This window comes from Lissotriton helveticus, chromosome 11 (genome assembly GCF_964261635.1).
Source record: "Lissotriton helveticus chromosome 11, aLisHel1.1, whole genome shotgun sequence".
In the NCBI taxonomy this organism is placed as follows: Eukaryota; Metazoa; Chordata; class Amphibia; order Caudata; family Salamandridae; genus Lissotriton; species Lissotriton helveticus.
In genome coordinates, this window is record NC_136072.1 from 67,663,934 (window position 1) to 67,684,971 (window position 21,038).

At 46.7% G+C, this 21,038-nt stretch overlaps 1 protein-coding gene across 3 annotated transcripts in view; it reads right to left on the reverse strand.

Annotated features, from left to right (window-relative positions):
- Nucleotides 1-2,876: 2,876 nt before the first annotated feature.
- LOC144792935 (mitochondrial ubiquitin ligase activator of nfkb 1-A-like) overlaps nt 2,877-21,038 on the reverse strand; it is an 81,754-nt gene continuing 63,592 nt past the window's right edge. For 2 of the 3 annotated variants that reach the window (XM_078668139.1, XM_078668141.1), the window contains exons 3-5: nt 11,904-11,991; nt 10,054-10,174; nt 5,852-7,125 (exon numbers count right to left, since the gene is read on the reverse strand). In XM_078668139.1, coding sequence (XP_078524265.1) covers nt 6,390-7,125; nt 10,054-10,174; nt 11,904-11,991 — 945 coding nt within the window. In that variant the 3' untranslated portion in view covers nt 5,852-6,389. Of the gene's footprint in view, nt 7,126-10,053; nt 10,175-11,903; nt 11,992-21,038 lie in introns of all 3 variants that reach the window. The other variant, XM_078668140.1, reaches the window with a different exon arrangement.

Here is a 21,038-nt window from a genome sequence, read left to right on the forward strand (position 1 = left end):
AGCTTGGTCTCAGAAATTATGACTGACTGTAGTGCAGAGGGATAATGTGCCTGCTGCAAAGATCGTGTCCCATTCAGATCACAAAGTGCATATAGTAAAATAGGTCAATGGGTTACCTCTTTTGACAGAGAGAGATCCTTTTGTTGCTTGCAGTTTATAAGTTAAAATCCTAATATAGAGCAATGAGCTATTAACTGCCATCAAAGAGCTGCATGCAACGCCAAGGAATTTATTAGAGCCATGTGTTTTTTGCCCTGTCTTTCGTTATCCTAATATTGTAATAAGGGTTAATTTAGGTAGAAATTAATTCTTATTATTAAAGAAAAACCCTTACAATGGTTTTACATTTAACATTCTGAATTTGTGCTTTTCCAGACCAAGTACTCTACTGCCTACCAGAATGGATGATATGCGACTCCTACACCTTGTAAGCCTCCGTCTTATGTAACATTTCCTATACACTGATTCACACACATATGATTGTATCTGTGCAATGTTTATGTAATTTAAAATTTTCTGACACCTTAACCCCTCCCATGCTCATGACGAGCTCAGCTCGTCATGAGCCACAGTTCTCGTGTGCTCATGACGAGCTGAGCTCGTCATGACCTTTAGAACGCTCGCACGCTGGTCAAATTTCCCTGCTGTGCGAACGTTCTAAAGAAACGGGTGTGGTCATGACGAGCTCAGCTCGTCATGAGAACACGAGCACTGTGCCTCGTCATGAGCACGCGGGCGCTGTGCGCGCCCCCCCTCCCCCGAGCACAGCGGGGGAATGTGCCCAGCAGGGAAGGGGTTAAACTGGCTTGAGTGGCTCTACCCAACTAAATTAATGTAAGAGACTGTGGTTATGGAGACTTGAGGGGCACTGACAAATGGTGGAATCTGTGGCGAAGGTGGTCATTGGGGGGGGGGGGGGGGGGGCGCGCCAACAAACATTGCCACACTGGGCGCCACCGGTGCCAAAGCTGGCACTGGGGTCTGGCACTAGTGCAACACACCACCAAACCTCTTGTGCCCCTGCTGATCCCGTTGAAGAAATGTGTCTGTTTGCAATTGGGTTTACAGGAGGGGGCCCCTTCCCTAGGCCTCTCCAGGATGGTGTGGGGAAGCCTAGGGGAGGGAGCCCTCCAGCTTGTGCCAGTTGCAAGGAGGCCTAATTGCAGGTGTGTCTTGCACTTATGCCTCAAAGCCTGGCTGCCCATTGAGAAACACTGCCGGACACTTTACTGTCTGCATTGTTTTAACTTTCAGCCCCCAAGCTATTCTCTCACCTTCAGCTGTGAAGAGGTGCTTGTAGGTGGCAGAGGGGGGAGCTGCGGCCCAGGAGGAGTCTGCACAAAGCAGGTTCTGGAGCCCTGAAGGTGTCACTTATGTAAAGTAGAGAGGCCTTGCACATTCCCCTTCGCCCGGGGCCCCAAAAATCCTAGAACCTGCCCTGTGTGCACTATTATGCTGTTAGGGATATAAAGAGAGGACAGGCAGTAGTATTGGGGGGGCACGGAACAAGGCACCAGGGCACAGAGAGGCAGAGGAGAGAGGTGTGTTGGTGGGACTGAGTCACTGATATCAGGACACATGAAGGAAGACTAAAGAGATAACATAACAGGTGTATTTGTAAAGTGCATGTTCACCCCAGCGACGGGGCATCTTGGCGCTGAAATAACAGATATATAGTGTTACCCAACTCAATGGTACTTATTTCATCGACCTCAAATGGATGAAAGGCTGAGGGGACCCGCCAGGATTTGAACCTGTGTCCATGAGGTCGAACACAAGCCCCTGTAGTGGATGCATTAGTCCACTGAGCCACCAGACCCGGCATATGAGGTGGGCCACGACCTTACATATTCAATTAACCAGGGAGGGTTCTAAACCGCCATAAGAGCTTGCAATGAGTAGAGACAGTGAGCACCTTCAGCTATACTAGGTTTCTTTAGCATGTGCATGAAATTGAAGAAACATATTAATAATTGCATCGCATTTGCTGACCTACCTTTTAATATTATAGTAGTGTATGTACCGTCTTGACTTTTTATTCTGTACTTTTATGGATATTTCTCTGTATCCTAATAAAGAAATTGATGGTTGATGATTAATAATTGCGTCTGCAGATTTTTTAAGTTTGATCGGGAGATCACCCCCCCTACAGAAATGTGAACATTATAACAGAGGTTTTTTCCACTTATTTATATTACCTGTAGTAATTTGCAGTGTTACACCGTGTCGTACTGAAGCATATGAACTTCAAGCCCCGGCCAACACCAAACTGACTCGTGCAAACACATTTGGCCCACTACATCACCAAATTTCCAAATGAGCCCTCCCTTATATAGTCATTGGTACCGGGATTATGCGGCAGGAAAGACACATTATGCAGCAGGGCTGAGTAAATCCAGCAGCAAGAAAAGGCAAATTATGCTGTATAATGAGACACATTTGTGATAGTATTTTAACACTGTCTGGACAAAGGTTTCCCCTAATTAGTACAACTGTAAAACACAAATACAGCTAAAAGAAACAGAAAGATGGCCAGTCAACATTTGTGAATTGCCTTAAACACGTGTCACGATGCAGCAACACGACTCAATGCGGTTTTAGCAGCTTTTTTTATCCGTACGAACTAAAAACATTTTATTTAATCTGCAGATTATGTAGCAAAATAGTATCATTCCAGTGGCCTTGACTGTTGTTACCATATTATACCACAGTCATTATTTAGCACTTCAAACCAAAGGTAAGCAAGTGCTTGCACATAGGCATTAGGGTAGAAAGTAGTGTGTCTTTAGCTTTAAAAAGGGCAGGGTGTGTGTGAACCTTATATCATATGGAATTTGGATCCTAGAAAAACCACTGCATCCAACAGCCCTGACAATCAATCAATCAAATGAACTTTATTCGGTTTCATGAAAGTAAACCATAAAAGTTACAGAAGAATACAAAATACAATAAAATAGGATTACATTAAATAGTATACCATATAAAATATATAAGAGGGACCCAAAACCCCCCTTTCTAGTCTGATCAAAGACAACAAAATATCTAAAAAACAAACTGATCACCACCCCCTGAGTTTAGTGTTACCCAATAAGGGTAGGCGTGTCCACCTCGGCCTAAAAAGTCCCTAAAAAATCAAATCCTCAGTTGTACTTAAGAATCTAGACAGGCCCTGTTTCTTACAGTAGATAAAAAAACCTATAAAATATATACAATCCTCCTTCAACAATTCTACATATAGGAGAGCAGGGTGATCACCTAGGTAGGCTGCAACCAAGAGGATAACCTGGGTTTCAGAACAAGCTGTATTTATTATCCTTCCTTAGTGTTGTGACACTATACATGGTTTTGATCTTTGCTTCACATACAGTAGGATTACCCATCAATCACTAACAACAGACTGAAATCAGCCTGCATCCCCCTTCTCTTTCACCTCATGTTATGCTTCATATTTTATTAAGTAATGCAATGAATCACGAACAGGTTCAGAAAAGAAATGGGCACAGTGGAACATGGGATTAACTCACACCTCATAATTAGCAAATATACAGTGGCAAGGGAGGGGCACATATATTAGTGTTTTGCAGACCGGTCTAGTGCCTTTGATCTCGTAAACAATCCCAATTTATGGCAGGTTTTACTAGATATGGGCGCCCCAAGCGATATAGACAGTCACCTTTCCCAACTGTCTGCCTCCTTAGCCACCTCCAGAGCGCTCTGGCAACAATGGGCAACGCAGAGAAATTTTGGGTGGCTTGCGGGTTTAGGCAGGGATGTGTGCTTGCACCATTATTATTTTCATAATAATTAAACGTGGTGGATCGTTTTTCTGCAGAACGTGAAAGCCGACGTTCCGATGGCGGGCTCTTGCCCTACTCCCATTTTGCTTTACGCAGACGATGCGGCGCTCATATCCAGGACAGAAAACGGCCTGCGGAGTCTGATAGAAAATTTAGATGGCGAGCAGGGATCTAAAATTGGATTGAACTAAGACATACACCATGGTATGAGGGGAAAAAGCAGAAATTATGGAAGAGCCACAATGTCCAGGGCCAAACATTACAAGAATTAAAAAACTTTAGTTACCTGGGCATTATTTTCTCACAGAAAGGTGACTGGCTACCTAATCTGGAACTCGCCAAATTAAAATGTATAAGGTCTATTGGGGCTGTTTTTAGGTTTGCTAAGAAAATAGGAAGCAAGCCAATAAGAGAAATCATTAAATTGTACAGAAGCAAATGCCTTTCAGTAGCTCTGTTCAGTTCTCTGATATGGGGTAAGGAAAAGTTACCAGTTTCAGGTCCAAGAAAAGATTTTCCTACGTAGTCTCTCGTCAGTGCCAAGTCTGAATCCTGCTTTTATAGCACACAAAGAACTTGGCATAGAGTACCAAGAGGCCATTGTCTACTGTAATCACTGATCAATTAGCATGGTATCTGGTCAAAGCAGGGTACTAAATTCACAAGGGAGATCATTAAGGATTGCTTGGGCATGGACCGTTTTGATAAAAATAACTTGGCTTCGGTACATTAATACCCTATTGCAGGAACTAGGGGAAGATTTGAACACCTAAGAACCTTACAGTATCCTTCAATTTAGCAAAAAGGAAATCAAATCTATCCTGGTGGGTAAAAGGAATATACGTAGAGAACACAGTGGGAAAAAAAATCAAACCTACAACAAATAGGTACTGTATGGGCCAATACGATCAGGGGATACAAGGCTACCTGGTAGGTGTGAGAAAAACCGGACAGATTTTTGTTGACCAGATTACGCCTAGAATTGTTCCATCATTTAGTGGTCTTTCCAAAAACAGATCTGTGGCCTGGAACTTACCGAGATGCCCTTGTGACTGAAAGGCAACACAGTCGACAACTCATTTTGTACATTTTACTGTGATATTAGATCTGCTATTCTACTACCTCTTTTCCTGTCACGAGGTGTTATGTACCACCAGGAGGCCCTCATTTTTTAAATCACTGAGAAATGTACATATGTGTTGTACAATCCTCATTTACATTAAAATGGCTCTTTGTAGGTGAAAATCACTATCTCATTTGGATGGTTTAAGAGACGAAGAATATTGAAAAGGCGGAAGCGATATGTGAATTCTCAGGAAGGGACATGGCTGATCTCTCTTTTATTACTTTAAAAAAAAATAGAACTAAAGTGTTATTGTAGGTTTTTAATAAGAAAATGTGTCTGTTAATGTATATAAATATCCTTTGGAATTATTTTAAAAATTGGAATACGTAATTTGCACTATTTGTAGGCCAGCCGATGAGTATTGATCGTAATATTTTAAATTCTCAATATATTTTTTATGATTTCTTTTATAATGGTGGATATTTACCACTTTTATGTATAATACTGATCTTTAGTCTCTTTTATAGATTTGAGTAGAAATCCGAATAAAGATTTTGATGATGATGAATCGCGAATAGCTTGACCGTACGCAATGTTCCCCAATGTAACACCAGGATGTATGTGGTCTGGGGTTGATCTGTCTATAGAGTTTCTTTGCCTTCCCCTAGGAAGCTCCTATTTTCACGCCTTCCACACCAATAATGTGATGGTACTTGATAGCGCAACGCTGCACTAATATGTTTTGTATTATATTGAACATGAATAAAAAGATTGTTTTTTAAAAGTAATGCAAAGAAAAAAAATATATAATATATTGCAATAAACTAGAAGCACTGATTTAATTTGTACTATGTGTCAAGCTATTTTCCAGATGTAATTGTGGAACTTTCAGAGACCATATTTGTGCTGTATTTCAATCCTTAAATATTGTTGACTGACATCTGTACATGGACTCACAGGAGAGAGCAGAGTACTTTCACACATTTGGTAAAATGGAGCTTATTTCAATCGCTTTAATGGATACAGATGAAGAGAAGTACATGACAAAACATTTCTAACAATATCAGCAGCATAAGACTTGGTTCTGCAACTGTTTGTAATTAACAAGTAATTATTTAACCCATTTAAACCGCTATTGACGGTTTGTTTCAGTTTGGGTGATAACCGAAGACATCTGGAGGACCATTTAACGTTTAAAATGTACAGTAAAACCTTTGGGTCAAAGTGCTGTATTGATCATCAATGTTTTTTCTGATTTTTTTTTTTTTTTTAATTTTTGTTTTTATGCACACTTGTTATTTTTCTTACTCCACTTAAGTCTGCACCAGGTTTTTAAGTTCACATTTCGAAGTGCAATCACAGCCCAAAATTGTGGAAGCCTTTATTAGATACTATCCCTGAGCTACAGAAGGCCACTGTCAGTGCCCGCCACTGTCTTTTACCACCACTTGGCACTACTATCAACATTACTTTAAGGCAGGAGTCCACTTGGAACATCAGTGTCCCAGGGTGGAGTAAAAAACCACTCATGCTTGGTATAGTGGCACAACCCTCGCAATGTGACAACGGCAGATTGGGCAGACAGGAGAGGGCAGAGCTTCATAGCACTGAAAGCAGCAGCAGACGTGTCCACAGGGCAGTAGTACGCACTCTCGAGGATTCTGCAGGCAGATGACGCAAGCGTTCTCTGGAATGTTCTCACCATCATCCTGGCCTGCCACCCCAGTGTGAGAAGGCGGCCTCATGGACTCAAACTCGCGTCTTCTCTCTGCCTGCTCTTGTTTCTCTCGAAGATGGCGATACATCCTGCGTACAACGATGAACACAATTATAGTCCCCAGTAGGCCGCAGAACATCGCTGCTCCCTTCCAGAACCAGGCCACCGACTCCTGTTCCTTCAGCAATGCCCGCCAGTCCCCAAGACCGAGGAAGTACTCAGAGCCATCATCAGGAGGCTGCAGTTTCAAGACTCCGTGGGGATCTAGCACCAACTGTCCTATGCCAGTCAGCGTGGCACCCACCTGCAACATCTCCTCCGTCTCCAGAAGACCCTTGGGCTTCTCGCCACTCAGGTAACTGCCAAGCAGATCGGTGAATCCCTGCGTCGACACCCTGAAGTGCTCATAGACCGTTTCCAGCTTCAGGCCGGAGGCTTCCAATGGATCTTGCACTCGCACCGGTGCCCCCGGCTTGCCGTCAGCAGGAGTTATTACGAATGGCACGATATTCACGCTTTCGTGGATCACTCGTTCACTGTCGGTCCTAAAAAATATAAAAGAGGCAGGGAGTAATAGGTGTGAAGTAATGACTCAAGATTATGTACCCTTCAAGACTTCTGTGTACGAACACGTGCGGGCAGATGATTACCAGACTTCAGAAACAGTTGGATAATGACAAGACTACATGACAACACTGAGCAGAAGACATTAGGAGCCCTACACAACACACTGCTTCTCCTGTCAGGTATGCACATTAAAACACTGCACATCTCTAGTCTTAGCTGATACTCCTTCTGAAACCCATGCATTCACCTTCTCTAATCCTGAACCTGCTGAACTTCTTCAACTCCAAATCAATTTGGCCAACCCGTGCAGCTCCACCAACTGCTTCTGCTCCCTCTCTGTCCATTCTGATGCTAGACCACCAACTACAAAACCTCCAAGCCCTTGTCAGTGCCTCATGGTTGTGCCCAATAGTTATGTGCTACATTGACCTTATACCATACACTTCATGGGTAGCCGAGTTCATATTAACAAACAACCACATATAGATGGGTAAGCTCTACTGTACATGGTGTTCAATCTGTATACAACTGGTCAGAGAAAACCAAGTTGCTCTACATACTCAACGTATGTCACATAACTAATGCCCTAATACGGACAGCCTATACCTGTATCAAACCCTTCACAGTAACCAAACCTACAGCGAGATATGAAGTGGATTAAAGTTGAAATGGGTTCTGTAAACCAGTGGCGTCTCCTCGAGGGAGTGCTCTGGGGCAGTGAGGCGGGCGGGCGGTAGTAAACTCCGGAATACGGCCGAACTGAGTTGAGTAAATAAATAAATAAACAAATTACATTGCGCGTGCTGCGAAGCCAAATCAACTATGCAGCACACAATGTAATTTGTTTTATTTATTTATTTATTTACTCAACTTCTTTCGGCCGTATTCCAGAGTTTACTACGCCCCACCCTGCCCCTCCTCTGCCCCACCACCTCGCAGCACTCCCTCGAGGAGCAACACTTGCTGTAAACCGTGTTTAGTCTAAGGAGAGAGTTTACTCTGTACCACACTGTTTGCAGACAGTGAAACTCTCCTGGGAAATACGCCACAGAGTAATAAAAAGTATCTACCAAGAACAGTGTTCATAGAGACACTATTCATTAAAAAGTCCCATGGTCTTAAGGCACTAAAGGTCATACTACGTTCACACGGAGGTGAAAACCTTAGATATTATCGTGATGAGACAATCCGGTCGAAATATACAAGGCTGCTCACAATACTTAGTATCTACTATGTAGAATATTTACTCTGTTGGAAAGAATTTGTGCAGAACCAGAAAACATAAGGAACATACTGGATACAAGTCATCAATTGTCACCTATACAAAGAGTTAGTCTTCATTACAAAGATTTAGAAAGTGTTTAATACCCCTACAAACCTAGACTGCCACCAATAAATAATCTCATGATGCTGGCAGCCAATCAAAGCCTTGCTCCCGGGGGGGGTCTGACTCCTGCGGGAGCGAGAAGGCCCAAGGCTAAAAAAGTCCTGTGGGCCAATCAGAAGGATCTATTTTTTAAAACCTGGGTTCAAGGTACTCTCTCAAGAGTCCCTCCAACCCAACACTCCAGACATTTTTGATCCCTTATTTCTCAAAAACTACTGAGCGACAGGCAGAGAGGGGAAGGCAAGAGATGTGGGGCGTAAAGGGGGAAAGGCAGCCGTAGGGGTCGGGGGCAAAACGTGGGAATTAATGGAGAGGCTTGTAGCTCTTTACCTTTGTCAAGAGCAGGTTTGCCAAGCCCCGGGTGAATATCAGCCATTATCCATTTCTGTATTTTAAGAATTCCCTGTGGCAAACAGAGCAGATCTACAATATGCCAATATACAGACCACATTGACCAAGCAGAACAGGTCTGACTGAGGACCCTGGGATCAGACGTCTGCAGATCTGTCCATGAACAAGAACACACTCTTTTAATAAATTGCAAAACTGCAAGTTTGCTCTGATATCCTGCCTTTAGCACCAAAGAAGACCAAGTACTAGAACTCTAAGATAAGATAATTATTGGTTCTTAGTCACTTATACACAAAGGAGGCTTGCACAGGACTAGGAGTAAAAGCTATGCAGGAGTCTCTGCAGACTGAGCTTAAGTGTTGGAACTCTATCTGTGGAGGTAACTTGAGGAAAGAAGGAAGACTTGCCTGCCTGCAGAGTAGCCGAACAGCGCGTGTCAACAGCAGTGGCCTCAAACCAGGAACACCTCAACGGAACCACAAGGTCGCCACAGCACAGCTGCTCAAGAGGAACCACAAAAAGCTTTACACTTGTGGGGTTGATGCCTCACCTGCCATCCACACACCGGTGAGTGTACACCATGCACGCCCATGGAGGATCTCACACCTCCCTACCCCTTGCTTCAGCCTGAGAAGGCCCAGAGGCAGTCTGTTTTGACACCAGGATGTGCGGTCCAGCTTTGATGACTTGACAAACAGATCTTTGATGCCCTTTATTTATTTATTTTAAAGGTTTTAGATAGCGCTACTGGACCCAAGAGTATCAGAGCGCTTTACAGATAGGTAAACACATCGAAGCAAAATTACAGAGTGAATTAAACTAACATAGGATAAGGCATTTCAGTTAAACGAAGGAAATGAGGAAAGAAAGTAACTAAGGTATAAATAAGGGAGATGAGGAAGGCTGAAAAATAGGAGAGAGAAGGGGAGAGGGGGAGAGAAAATAGGAAAAGGAAGAAAGAAGGGGTGGGTTGAGGAGAATATAAAATAAGGATTTGAATTTGGGACTGGGGCCACAAATGGGTGCTATCACATCACCTCTATGCTCCAATGAGAACTAATGCACACACAGATCCTCAAAGACCCTTCTAAGTTGAGAGAGCTGCTTCTCATGCACTAAGCACTTTTGCGCTTCTCAAAGATCTGCTCTAAGGGCCATGCTCACTCACCAGTGTCGCGCCAGGCTGTTCCAGATCAAGCGATGCTCTTTCAGGACCTGCTTCTGAATCACCCCCTTCAGGTTCTCTTGGTGCAGGCTATGTAGAGATTTCCCCACTGGCTGAACCTGACCTGGAAGACACAACCAAAATAATCAGTCACACATAATGCTACAAACCATTAGTGTGAAAAAACTGCCGCACACAATTTGGAAGACATCATATTGGTTGATTGAGTGATTACACTTTTAACATCCATACGACACAAAAATTAGGAAGTATACCATCACTGCAGATTATCACGACACGTTCAGAGGTAAAGAAATATGTCCTAATTTTCGCTTTTACTCAGACATAATCCTCCAGAAAAATCCCCCAGAATGGTAGTCAATTCCCAAACATTTTAAACCCTCAGGCTTTGTGTCAATGAGCACTGTCCTCCTTCAATGCTATCTGAGTGCCAGAAAATTCGCCCTCGGTCCCCTCACTTCCATCAAGCCTTTGTTTAGGACTGAAAACATGCCCACCCCAAGACAGGTCAGGCATATGACGAACACCAGCCAGATGCCAATGCTCGGCTCCGCTTACCCAATGACTCTATAACAATGAGGGCACAGCATTCCAGTTCCAATGTTCCCCACACAAACCACTGTACTCTAGAACTGTGCTCCAACTGGTTTGATGAATGTGAACTACAACCTCATTCCATGAAAGCATTAGGTTGGCCAGCATGACATGAAGTCATCTGGCACACTTAGCCATTATTGGATGTGCATCGATTCCTCAGTGGGCTAGCTGTCCATCACTGAGACTGCCTCACCTGGCACAGTGCTTGTGACACCAGATATATATCTTCAAGCTGGTGTATCTGAAAAAGGTCATGCCAGCTCAAATGTCCTGCTCTCAAGGACATGCTTCAGTGAGAAGAGTGTTGAGCATTTTTACACCAATTTATTTATGATCTGGAAGTTAAAATAAATGCATCAATTCACGGGGGCTCTGGCACGATTTACTAGCTATGCAATGCCTTTCTTATTCACAAGGGCCATCAGTTCACTTGACCACCCCTAAAGCATTATTTTCTTTAACTCTCTACATCAGAAGTTCTCAACCTTTTTACTTCTGGCGCCTCCCACATCATTGTTACTGGAACCCGGGGACCCCACTGAATTATTATTGGAATCCGGGGATCCACACGAGTCATTACTGGAAGCCAGGGACCCCGGACTAAGCACTGTCGATGATTTGAACGGCAAAACAACACACACACACAAAAATGCAGAAAAATAACATTCATCAAACACACAAATGATGGCACATTTTATTTAATTAATAAAAACATAATATTAAGAAGAAAAAAACATTTTAACAGAAAGGTTCGAGCTTGTTTAAAATCAATCAAGGCCACTCATCGTCCCTGCCATATTATATTTGATGCACCTACACTGCGCCCACGAATCAATCTGAGGATACTCATTTAATTTTTAGCCTCCAATTTCAAATTCATTCCCATTTTTAGGTTTTAAAATTATTTTCAATTGTACATTTAGCTTCATTGTTTATATACACTTTATACATCTGTTAATATTATTTAAATTTCCAAGTAGTCGCGAACCCCCTGAGGAGGCTTCGCGGATCCCCGGACCACAGGTTCAGAACCACTGCGCTACATTCTGCAAACACACCTCCTTCCAGTCGAAGCATAAGCTCCTTTCATTGCAGCAAGTTGGGAATTGAACACTGAGCAACAGAGTTTGCAGATTCAAGAGTAGAGGCTTGCTGGATTGTAAAGGACAGATGACATCAACAGCCCACGTGCAGCCAAAGCATACAGGACATTAAACATTTTACAAACCACTCACCTTCTACTGCAACATAGCACAGACATTTCCCTGTGGTGGCCTCCAAAATGGAAGTTAGCTGGTCATCTACATGGAACTTAGGGATATCCTGAAATGATGAGAATAATATTCAGCACTGAATGAGCATCAGAAACAGACTCTCAGCGCGGTGCCTGCTCATAGAGAACGGTCGCGTATCAAAAGTCACTCACACTGGCCTAGTCACACACTGGGGAGATCATTTTCACACAGATGTGAGACCTAGAACGAGGCAAGTATGTCCAGAAAGAATGTGCAAAAGAAAAAGACTTAGATGGGGAGGACAGTAAGATTACCTTGTTGACGTAAACATGTATAATACAAAAGGAAGGGTAGGGATAAAAGCGAGAGACAAAGACTTGCGAACAAGTAGGAGAGCTCTCATGATAGTTGGTTCATTGTTGTCCATCTAGTGTAAGTAATCAAAGTAGTTACTTTTGGATGGGTTGGTTCCTAGAAGAGGAGGATCTTCAGCTTTTTCGTGAAAAGGGTACTGAAAGTGTTCTGGATTGATATGATGCTTCAACACCCATCAGGAGCAACAGGTGCTATATGAATGCAAACCTTTCTTCCCCTTCTATCCCTCCGCTACCCTTCTCACTCCAAATAACTGACTAATATCCACCACTCAAATCACTTTCATATTTCACCATACTAATTCAGCACTAATCCTTTATGGGTTTCCGGAGTAGCGTGCTTCAACACCCCTTCAGGGGTACCAAGCGCTATATAAATGCAAACCTTTTTTCCTCTTCTATCCTTCGGATATCCTTCTGAATCCAAATAACTGACTAACCTATCCACCACTTAAAATTTACTTGCATGTTTCACTATACTAATTCAACACTAATCCTACCTGGGTCCAGGAGTAGAGTGCTACTCGCCGAAAAAAGCGATTCGACACCTCATCAGGGGTAGTAAGCGCTATACAAATGCAATTACAATACAATACAATGTGCCAGTGTATTGCTAGTGGTAAAAATGTATATATGACAACAAACAGAATAGGCATACTTTCAAATAAAGAGTAAGCAACCATCAGGGGGCTCCTGGGTGTAGGTGGTAACTCTGAAACTGTCCTTTAGGCATCAAGATTACAGACAAATCCCAAAAGACGGTAATTTATACAATGGGCCTAAATGGCATTTCGGATATACTAACCATTTTCCCCCAAACTGCGCACATTTAACCTACAGCGCAAATACCATAGTGGGTGCTGTGGCTTTACTGAAAAATTGAGGAGGTACAATTGTATCATATGCGAAAAACATTTGCTATTACCACCAGCAAAAGTCTGGTGGTAAATGCAGAACTAAAGCTATTAAACATGCAGTTTAGTTGTTCTTATCCATTAGTTCTATTTTTTTAATCTTAAATGAGGGGGTAACACAGCCTCAGATTTAAGACCTAAGCTTCAATGAGCTGTAGGGTGCATAAATAAACCGTCACAGGATAAGAAACTTGGGAACAGAGTGAGCAAAAATGTCTATCCTTACTGTACAACTGTGAGGGTTTGCTTTCAAATTAGCTCCAAGTGCCAGAGGGCCTATGATAAAAGACCTGCAATGTATATTTTTGCCTGCTCAAGCTCTCCCTTGACCACCAAGCCGCAGGCTCCCTCGTCCTACCAATCCACACTGCTATAAAAGTATGTTTATTGCAGAGCACTGTTTCCAGCAGTGAGCATTTTGCAGTTCTGTTTTTCCTCCTTGCACAGCGCGCTTCCTGGCTCAGACTGTTTAATGGTTTGATGTAGTTGTATAAGCACAAAGAGAACGGTCTTATGTCGCAGAATGTTAGACACAAAACAAAAAAAGAGAAAACCAAACAGTACTATTTAAAATAAAAACAAATTAAAATCAGCATTGGTACTTTCAGGGGATAATTGCACTTGCCCAATGTTTTTGGTACATGATCGAACTAGAATAGTAGCGACTGTGGTGGAACTTCAATAGGAGGACCCTGAAAACAAGGTACGTTGGGTTACATCTGAAAATGTAAATGGAAGATTAAGGTATGTTCTGGCGGTACACAGGGCCCGCTGATTACCAGCTATTTGCTCTGTCCGACAAGATCTCCAGGCCAGCAGCTCTGATAGTACCAGCCCCACCCATAAGCCAAGCCAAAGAGGATCCTTTGAGATCGACAAAGAAGGCAAATGACTTGTCAATGTCAAAGCAGCGCTTCCTTAGCCGTGACAGTCACCCAACTTCATTCCACCCCAGCTAGAAGTCTTGATGTCAGTGGTCTTGACCGCTTCCACACCCAAAAGTAAGATATCATTTAACGTTTATTACCCTGGCATCACTGAAGAGAGTTAAGCTTTCAAAGCCCCATAGCGACTTCAATCAATCAATCAATCAATCAAAGTATTTCTAAAGCGTGCTACATACCCGTGAGGGTCTCAAGGCGCTGGGGATGGGGGGGGGCTGCTACTGATCGAAGAGCCAGGTCTTGAGAAGTCTTCTGAAGGCCAGCAGGTCCTGGGTCTGTCGTAGGCTGGTGGGGAGAGTGTTCTAGGTCTTGGCGGCGAGGTAGGAGAAAGATCTGCCGCCGGCGGTGGCTTTCCGGATGCGAGGAGCTGTGGCGATGGCGATGGCGAGGGTGGCTGAGCGGAGGCTTCGGGTGGGGGTGTGGAAGCTGAGTCAGTTGTTGAGGTATCCTGGTCTGGCGTTGTGTAAAGCTTTGTGTGCGTGGATGAGGAGCTTGAAGGTGATCCTCTTGTTGACGGGGAGCCAGTGCAAGCCTCTCAGGTGGGGTGTGATGTGGCTGCGTCGGGGAGCGTAGAGGATCAGTCGTTCCGAGGCGTTCTGGATTCGTTGTAGTCGTCTCAGGAGCTTGGTTGTTGTTCCTGAGTAGAAGGCGTTCCCATAGTCGAGTCTGCTCGTGACGAGGGCGTGGGTGACGGTTTTTCTCGTGTCAGTTGGGATCCATTTGAAGATCCTCCGGAGTATTCGGAGGGTGTTGAAGCAGGACGCGGAGACGGCGTTGACTTGCCTGGTCATGGAAAGGGTGGAGTCGAGGATGACCCCCAGGTTGCGTGCGTGGTCTGTGGGTTCCGGGGCTGCGCCTAGCAATGTGGGCCACCAAGAGTCGTCCCAGGCTGATGGGGAGGGTCCGAGAATGAGGACCTCTGTCTTGTCTGAGTTCAGCTTCAGTCGGCTGTCCTTCATCCAGTCGCCTTCGGCCTTCATTCCTCTGTGGAGGTTGGCTCTGGCGGTGTGGGGGTCTTCGGCGAGGGATATGATCAGCTGGGTGTCGTCAGCGTAGAAGATGATGTTGAGGTTGTGTTGTCGTGCGACGTGGGCGAGCGGTGCCATTTAGATATTGAATAGCGTTGGGCTGAGGGAGGATCCCTATGGGACGCCACAGATGATCTTGGTGGTTTTTGAGCGGAAGGGTGGGAGGCGGACGCTCTGGGTTCTGCCGGAACGGAAGGATGTGGTCCAGGCCAGGGCCTTCTCTTGGATTCCGGCGTCGTGGAGCCGTGCTGATAGGGTTCGGTGGCAGACCGTGTCAAAGGCTGCTGATAGGTCTAGGAGGATGAGGGCGGCTGTTTCTCATTTGTCCATCAGGATCCTGATGTCATCAGTGGCGGCGATGAGGGCGGTCTCGGTGCTGTGGTTGCTGCGAAAGCCGGATTGGGAAGGGTCCAGGATGTTGTTGTCTACGAGGTAGCGGGTCAGCTGTTTGTTGACAATCTTCTCTGTCACTTTTGCCGGGAACCGGAGCAAGGAGATGGGCCGGAAGTTCTTGAGGTCTTTCGGGTCCGCCTTGGGCTTTTTCAGAAGGGCGTTGATCTCTGCGTGCTTCCAGCTTTCCGGGAAGGTTGTGGTCTCGAAGGAGCTGTTGATTTTTTTCCGGAGGTGGGGTGCGATGGTTGTGCTGGCTTTGTTGAAGATGTGGTGAGGGCAGGGGTTGGATGGTGATCCGGAGTGGATGGAGTTCATGGTTTTGATGGTGTCTTCGTCGCTGACGTGGGACCAGGCGGTCAGGCGGCTGGTGATTGCAGGGGTGGTGGTCTCTGTGGTGGGTGCGGGGGTGTCGGAGTTGAAGCGGTCGTGGATGTCGGCGATCTTGCGGTGAAAGAAGGTGGCCAGGGAGTCGCATAAGTTTTGCGATGGTGCGATGTCGTTGGTGTTGGAGCTGGGGCTGGAGAGTTCTTTCGCGATGCTGAAGAGCTCTTTGGTGTTGTGGGCATTGTTGTCTAAGCGGTCCTTGAAGGCGGTCCTCTTGGCGGTCCTGATGAGTTGGTGGTGTCTGCGGATGGCGCTTTTGTGGGCTGTGTGGCTGTCTGGTGTTCGGTCGTGGAGCCATTTCTTCTCCAGCTTCCGACAGGTGCGTTTGGAGATCCGGAGGTCTTCGGTGAACCAGGCGGCTTTCTTGTTGGTGTGGTTGGTTGTGGAGGTCTTGAGAGGGGCGAGGGTGTTGGCGCAGTCATTGATCCATTGTTTGAGGTTGGTCGCGGCAGTGTCTGGGTCGGTGGGGTTGGCGGGTGGTCTCAGGGCGAGGGTGGTAGTCAGTTGGTCCTTGGTGATCTTGCCCCAGCAGCGATGTGGTAGCTGTTGGGTGCCGTGGTGTGTGGTGGGTTTCCTGAAGGTGAAGTGGAAGCATATGTGGTCAGTCCAGTGGGGTTCGGTGGTGTGGTTGAAGGAGACGTGGGGGCTTGTGGAGAAGATGGGGTCCAGCGTGTGTCCAGCGGTGTGAGTGTGTGTCGTCACGAGCTGTTTGAGTCCGAGGTTGGCGAGGTTGTCGATCAGGGCGGTGGAGTTGGCGTCGTTGTTCTCGAGGTGGAAGTTCAGGTCCCCGAGGAGGATGTAGTACGTGGAAGCGAGGGCGTGGGTGCTGACGAGGTCGGCAATGGTGTCGCAGAATTGTGGTCGTGGTCCGGGTGGTCTGTAGACGAGTGTTCCTCGGAGGGTGGTGTTGGGGGTCGGTGCGGATCTGGAAGTGCATGTGCTCGGCGGTGGTGAGGGTGTCGTCGGTGTTGGTCGAAACTCTGAGGGTGTCCTTGTGGATGATGGAGATTCCCCCTCCCACTCAGTTGGTGCGGTCTCTGCGAGAGATCTTGTAGCCCTGTGGGATGGCTATGGGGATGTCTGGTGCTGAGGTGGCGTTCAGCCAGGTCTCCGTTAGGAAGGCCACGTCGGGAGCAGTGGTCCCAGAGTTCGATGGCGTGCTTGCGAGTGGAGCGGGTGTTGAGGAGGATGCAGCAGAGGTGGTTGGGTTCTCTGGTTGATGGTTTGGCGGGCCGGATGCTGGTGAAGCTGCAGTTCTGGCAGGTGAAGGGTCCTTGGGTGCGCTTCGGGGTGGCCCGGTAGCAAGGGTGGTCTCGTCCGGTGTTGAGTGCGTGGAGGGTGCTGGAGTCGTAGTGCAGTCTGGTGTTGCGGGGGACGCGGGGTCCAGGGGTTCTGGTGCTGGGCGCGGTCCGGGCGCAGAAGGGCTGGCCTTTGGCGCGCCTGCGGCGCGTTCGCTGCGCTTCCGCGCGGTGCCCTCCATAAGAGGCGAAGTGGGAGGGAGGAGCAGCTGGGAGGCGGGAGCGCGGCCAATGTGCGAGGGCACAGGGCACAGAAGGAACAAGCATTTACAATGCAATAGGTCGCGCAGCATTAAAGTTTGAGTTATTGGCATTGTGTATGAATGCGTTGCATAACATTTTTAGCAAACTTTGAATTGGTGAGCAGTGTGAGTGTGTGTAAGAGTATGCTGTTCTTGAAAGCAGTGTGGTAGAGAGTGCAGGAATTTGGGTGACCTGAGCAATGTGGATGATGCACCTCACGCACGGGGCTAACGAAGTTATTATTCACACAGCTCTGATGATGCACCTCAGGCACGGGCTCACAGCTGTTATTATTCACACAGCTCTGATGATGCACCTCACGCACGGGCTCACAGTTGTTATTCACACAGCTCTGATGATGCACCTCACACACGGGGCTGACGCAGTTATTCACACAGCTCTGATGATGCACCTCAGGCCCGGACTCACAGCTGTTATTATTCATACAGCTCTGATGATGTACCTGAGGCACACAGCTGTTATAATTCACACAGCTCTGATGATACACCTCACTCACGGGGCTGACGCAGTTATTCATACAGCTCTGATGATGCACCTCAGGCACGGGCTCACAGCTATTATTCACACAGCTCTGATGATGCACCTCAGCACGGGGCTCACAGCTGTTATGCACACAGCTCTGATGATGCACCTCACGCACGGGCTCACAGCTGTTATTATTCACACAGCTTTGATGATGCACCTCACGCACGGGGCTGACGCAGTTATTATTCACACAGCTCTGATGATGCACCTCACGCACGGGGCTGAGGCATCCTGAAAGTGCCTGTATTTGTGAGCCTCCCTTGAAACTCGAAAGAGAGGCAAATAAGTGATGCACCTCACGCACAGACACACAGGCTCACAGCTGTTATTATTCACACAGCTCTGATGATGCATCTCAGGCACGGGGCTCACAGCTGTTATAATTCACACAGCTCTGATGATGCACCTCACGCACGGGCTCACAGCTGTTATTATTCACACAGCTCTGATGAGGCACCTCTGGCACGGGCTTACAGCTGTTATTATTCACACAGCTCTGATGATGCACCTCACGCACGGGGCTGACGCAATTATTATCCACACAGCTCTGATGATGCACCTTAGGCACGGGCTCACAGCTGTTATTCACACAGCTCTGATGATGCACCTCTGGCACGGGCTTACAGCTGTTATTATTCACACAGCTCTGATGATGCACCTCACGCACGGGCTCACAGCTGTTATTATTCACACAGCTCTGATGATGCACCTCAGCACGGGTCTCACAGCTGTTATTATTCACACAGCTCTGATGATGCACCTCAAGCAAGGCCTCACAGCTGTTATTATTCACACACAGTGATGACCTCAGGGGCAGCCTGCACCTTCCTACGCTACTGTCTCTGCAGATCACAATAAGTTTGGTAATGGGCAAAGTGTCCTGGTTGGCATGCCATGAGTAGGGAAATTTGAAGGAAAAAAAATCAAAATTCATTTTCACAACCTCTTCCTTGAACTTTGCCAAGCAATCTATTTTAAAAAAGACCCATGAAGACGCCCGGCTGATTTTTGCACTATGTGCACAATTTCATTGCAAACTTACGTGACGCACAAAAATCAAGAAAAAGTGTGTTTTTTTATTATTATTTTCTTTTATGAGGTGCTCACAATCCTCTCTGCGGCCCGGCTTGGGAGTAGACAGTGGGTGGACAGCTGCCTAGAGAAGGCATCCTTACCTGCAAAATATTGTCTTTCTCCTTATTAAAGACTCGTAGTCAATAGTGCTTCGAAGCAATAGCGCTCTGCAAACACCTAAATAAATAAATAAACTCTTCGGATGGGATCAGATTCGTTGTCAGAGGAGGAGCGAGGAATGCACATGCCTCTCCCACTAAACCTGCCGCCCGCCTCCCGGACTCGTGAAGTTTATCTCCCCCTCCAGGCTCGCCGGTCTTGGATTGGTCCGAAGTTGTCCGGCCTTGTCCGATTGGCCGGCCCCTGCTCCCCTTCCCCCGTGCCCTGCCGGGAGCCGCTGGTCAGTCAGCAGCGGTTGTTGGTGGTGGATGTGTTTCCGCGAGTCTCGGCGCCTCCCTCTTGTGATCCTCGGGCACCATGCAAGCTGCCGGTGGAGGCTGATGCCGTGTGTCGTGCGCAGGGGCTCGGCGTGAAGATGCTCTGGCTGGCCTTCCTCCTGTACCTCGGGATCGTGCACTCGGTGCTGGGCTCCGACTCCACGAACCTGTGCAGCTGGAGGTTGGTACGTGCTTTCGTGTGTCACTGTGTGCTCTTGGGACTCGGAGTTTCTTTTACTTCACAGGTTCGTTGAGACCCCCGTTTTGAAACAAGCTGGTTTAAGCCTATCGTGAATGCTCGTCCGGATCATGTGCAAACACTAGGGCGGCGGGAGCGGGGGCTCCGTGCGCTTGTGTGTGTGTGTGTGGGTATGTGCGTGACGGCTAGGGGGGGTGTCTGTATGTGGGCGTGCGTGCATGGGCGCTCGTGTGTGTCTGCCTGCGTGTGTTTGCGCACCTCAGGCAATCTGAGGCAGGGGATGTGCACGGCGCCGACCTGGACGTGCGCGTCCACAGACAGCAATCGTCGCGCATGCCCGACCCCTGTCTCAGATTCCCAGGAGACGGGCAACTATAGTTGTCGAGCTGGACAATGCTTTGCATTGTTCTCCAGCTCGACCTAAAAAGGGGGCTGGGCAGCGGGGGAGCAGCGGCGGGAAGCGGGGAGGCACAGAGGGCAAGGAACGGCAAACAGAGGAACAAAAATGCAAAATAAACAGTCCGGTATGGAGAAGAACGGCAAACAGAGGAACACAATACCAAATAAACAGTCAGGTATGGGGAAGATAAACGATACAGAACCAGCTAGCAGTTCCCAGGGGCACACCAGCGGCGAACCCTTGGCAGCAGTGGGACAGTCACAGGCCACCAGGAGGGGCCGTGCGGCGTGGGGAGTGACCAGAGGTCAGAACTTCGGACATCACCTAGTTTCCCTCTATGGCTGCTATCCAAGCAAGGAATGTCAACTGCTAGCTGGATCAACAAACATTTGGCCATTCAAGAGTCAAACAGTAAGGGCTCAGTTTCTTCAAGCTATTCATGTCTATTCTGCACCACCATGAAAGAGGATCATTAGCTCAGCCCGCAATCAATTTCTATGATCAGCTTCCACACCTTCATCTTCCATAGGGTTTAGTACTGAGCACCTTGTAGCCTTATAGCCCACTGCTGAGGGCAATCCCGGTTGTTAAAGCTCTGAAGCAGAGTTATATGCCAATCCCTAGGGAGAGGGCCTTTAAAAGCCCAAGACAGAAGGGCTACATGTCTATTGGCACATTCCACGCACTAAAGGTAGAATGTTCTAAATTAAAAAGGGAGAAATAGAAAAACAAACATCCGAATGTTGGAGCCGAAGGAATATTAGCCCAGAGTAATTCCTTTGCTTTCAAGGGAGCACCCAACATGCCAATTTTCTATAAAAGGCGAATAATGAAGATTAGTCAGTTGAAGGATTAGGAAATTTAAGAGATTCCTGTAAATACTAGAATTGATGCATCAGAG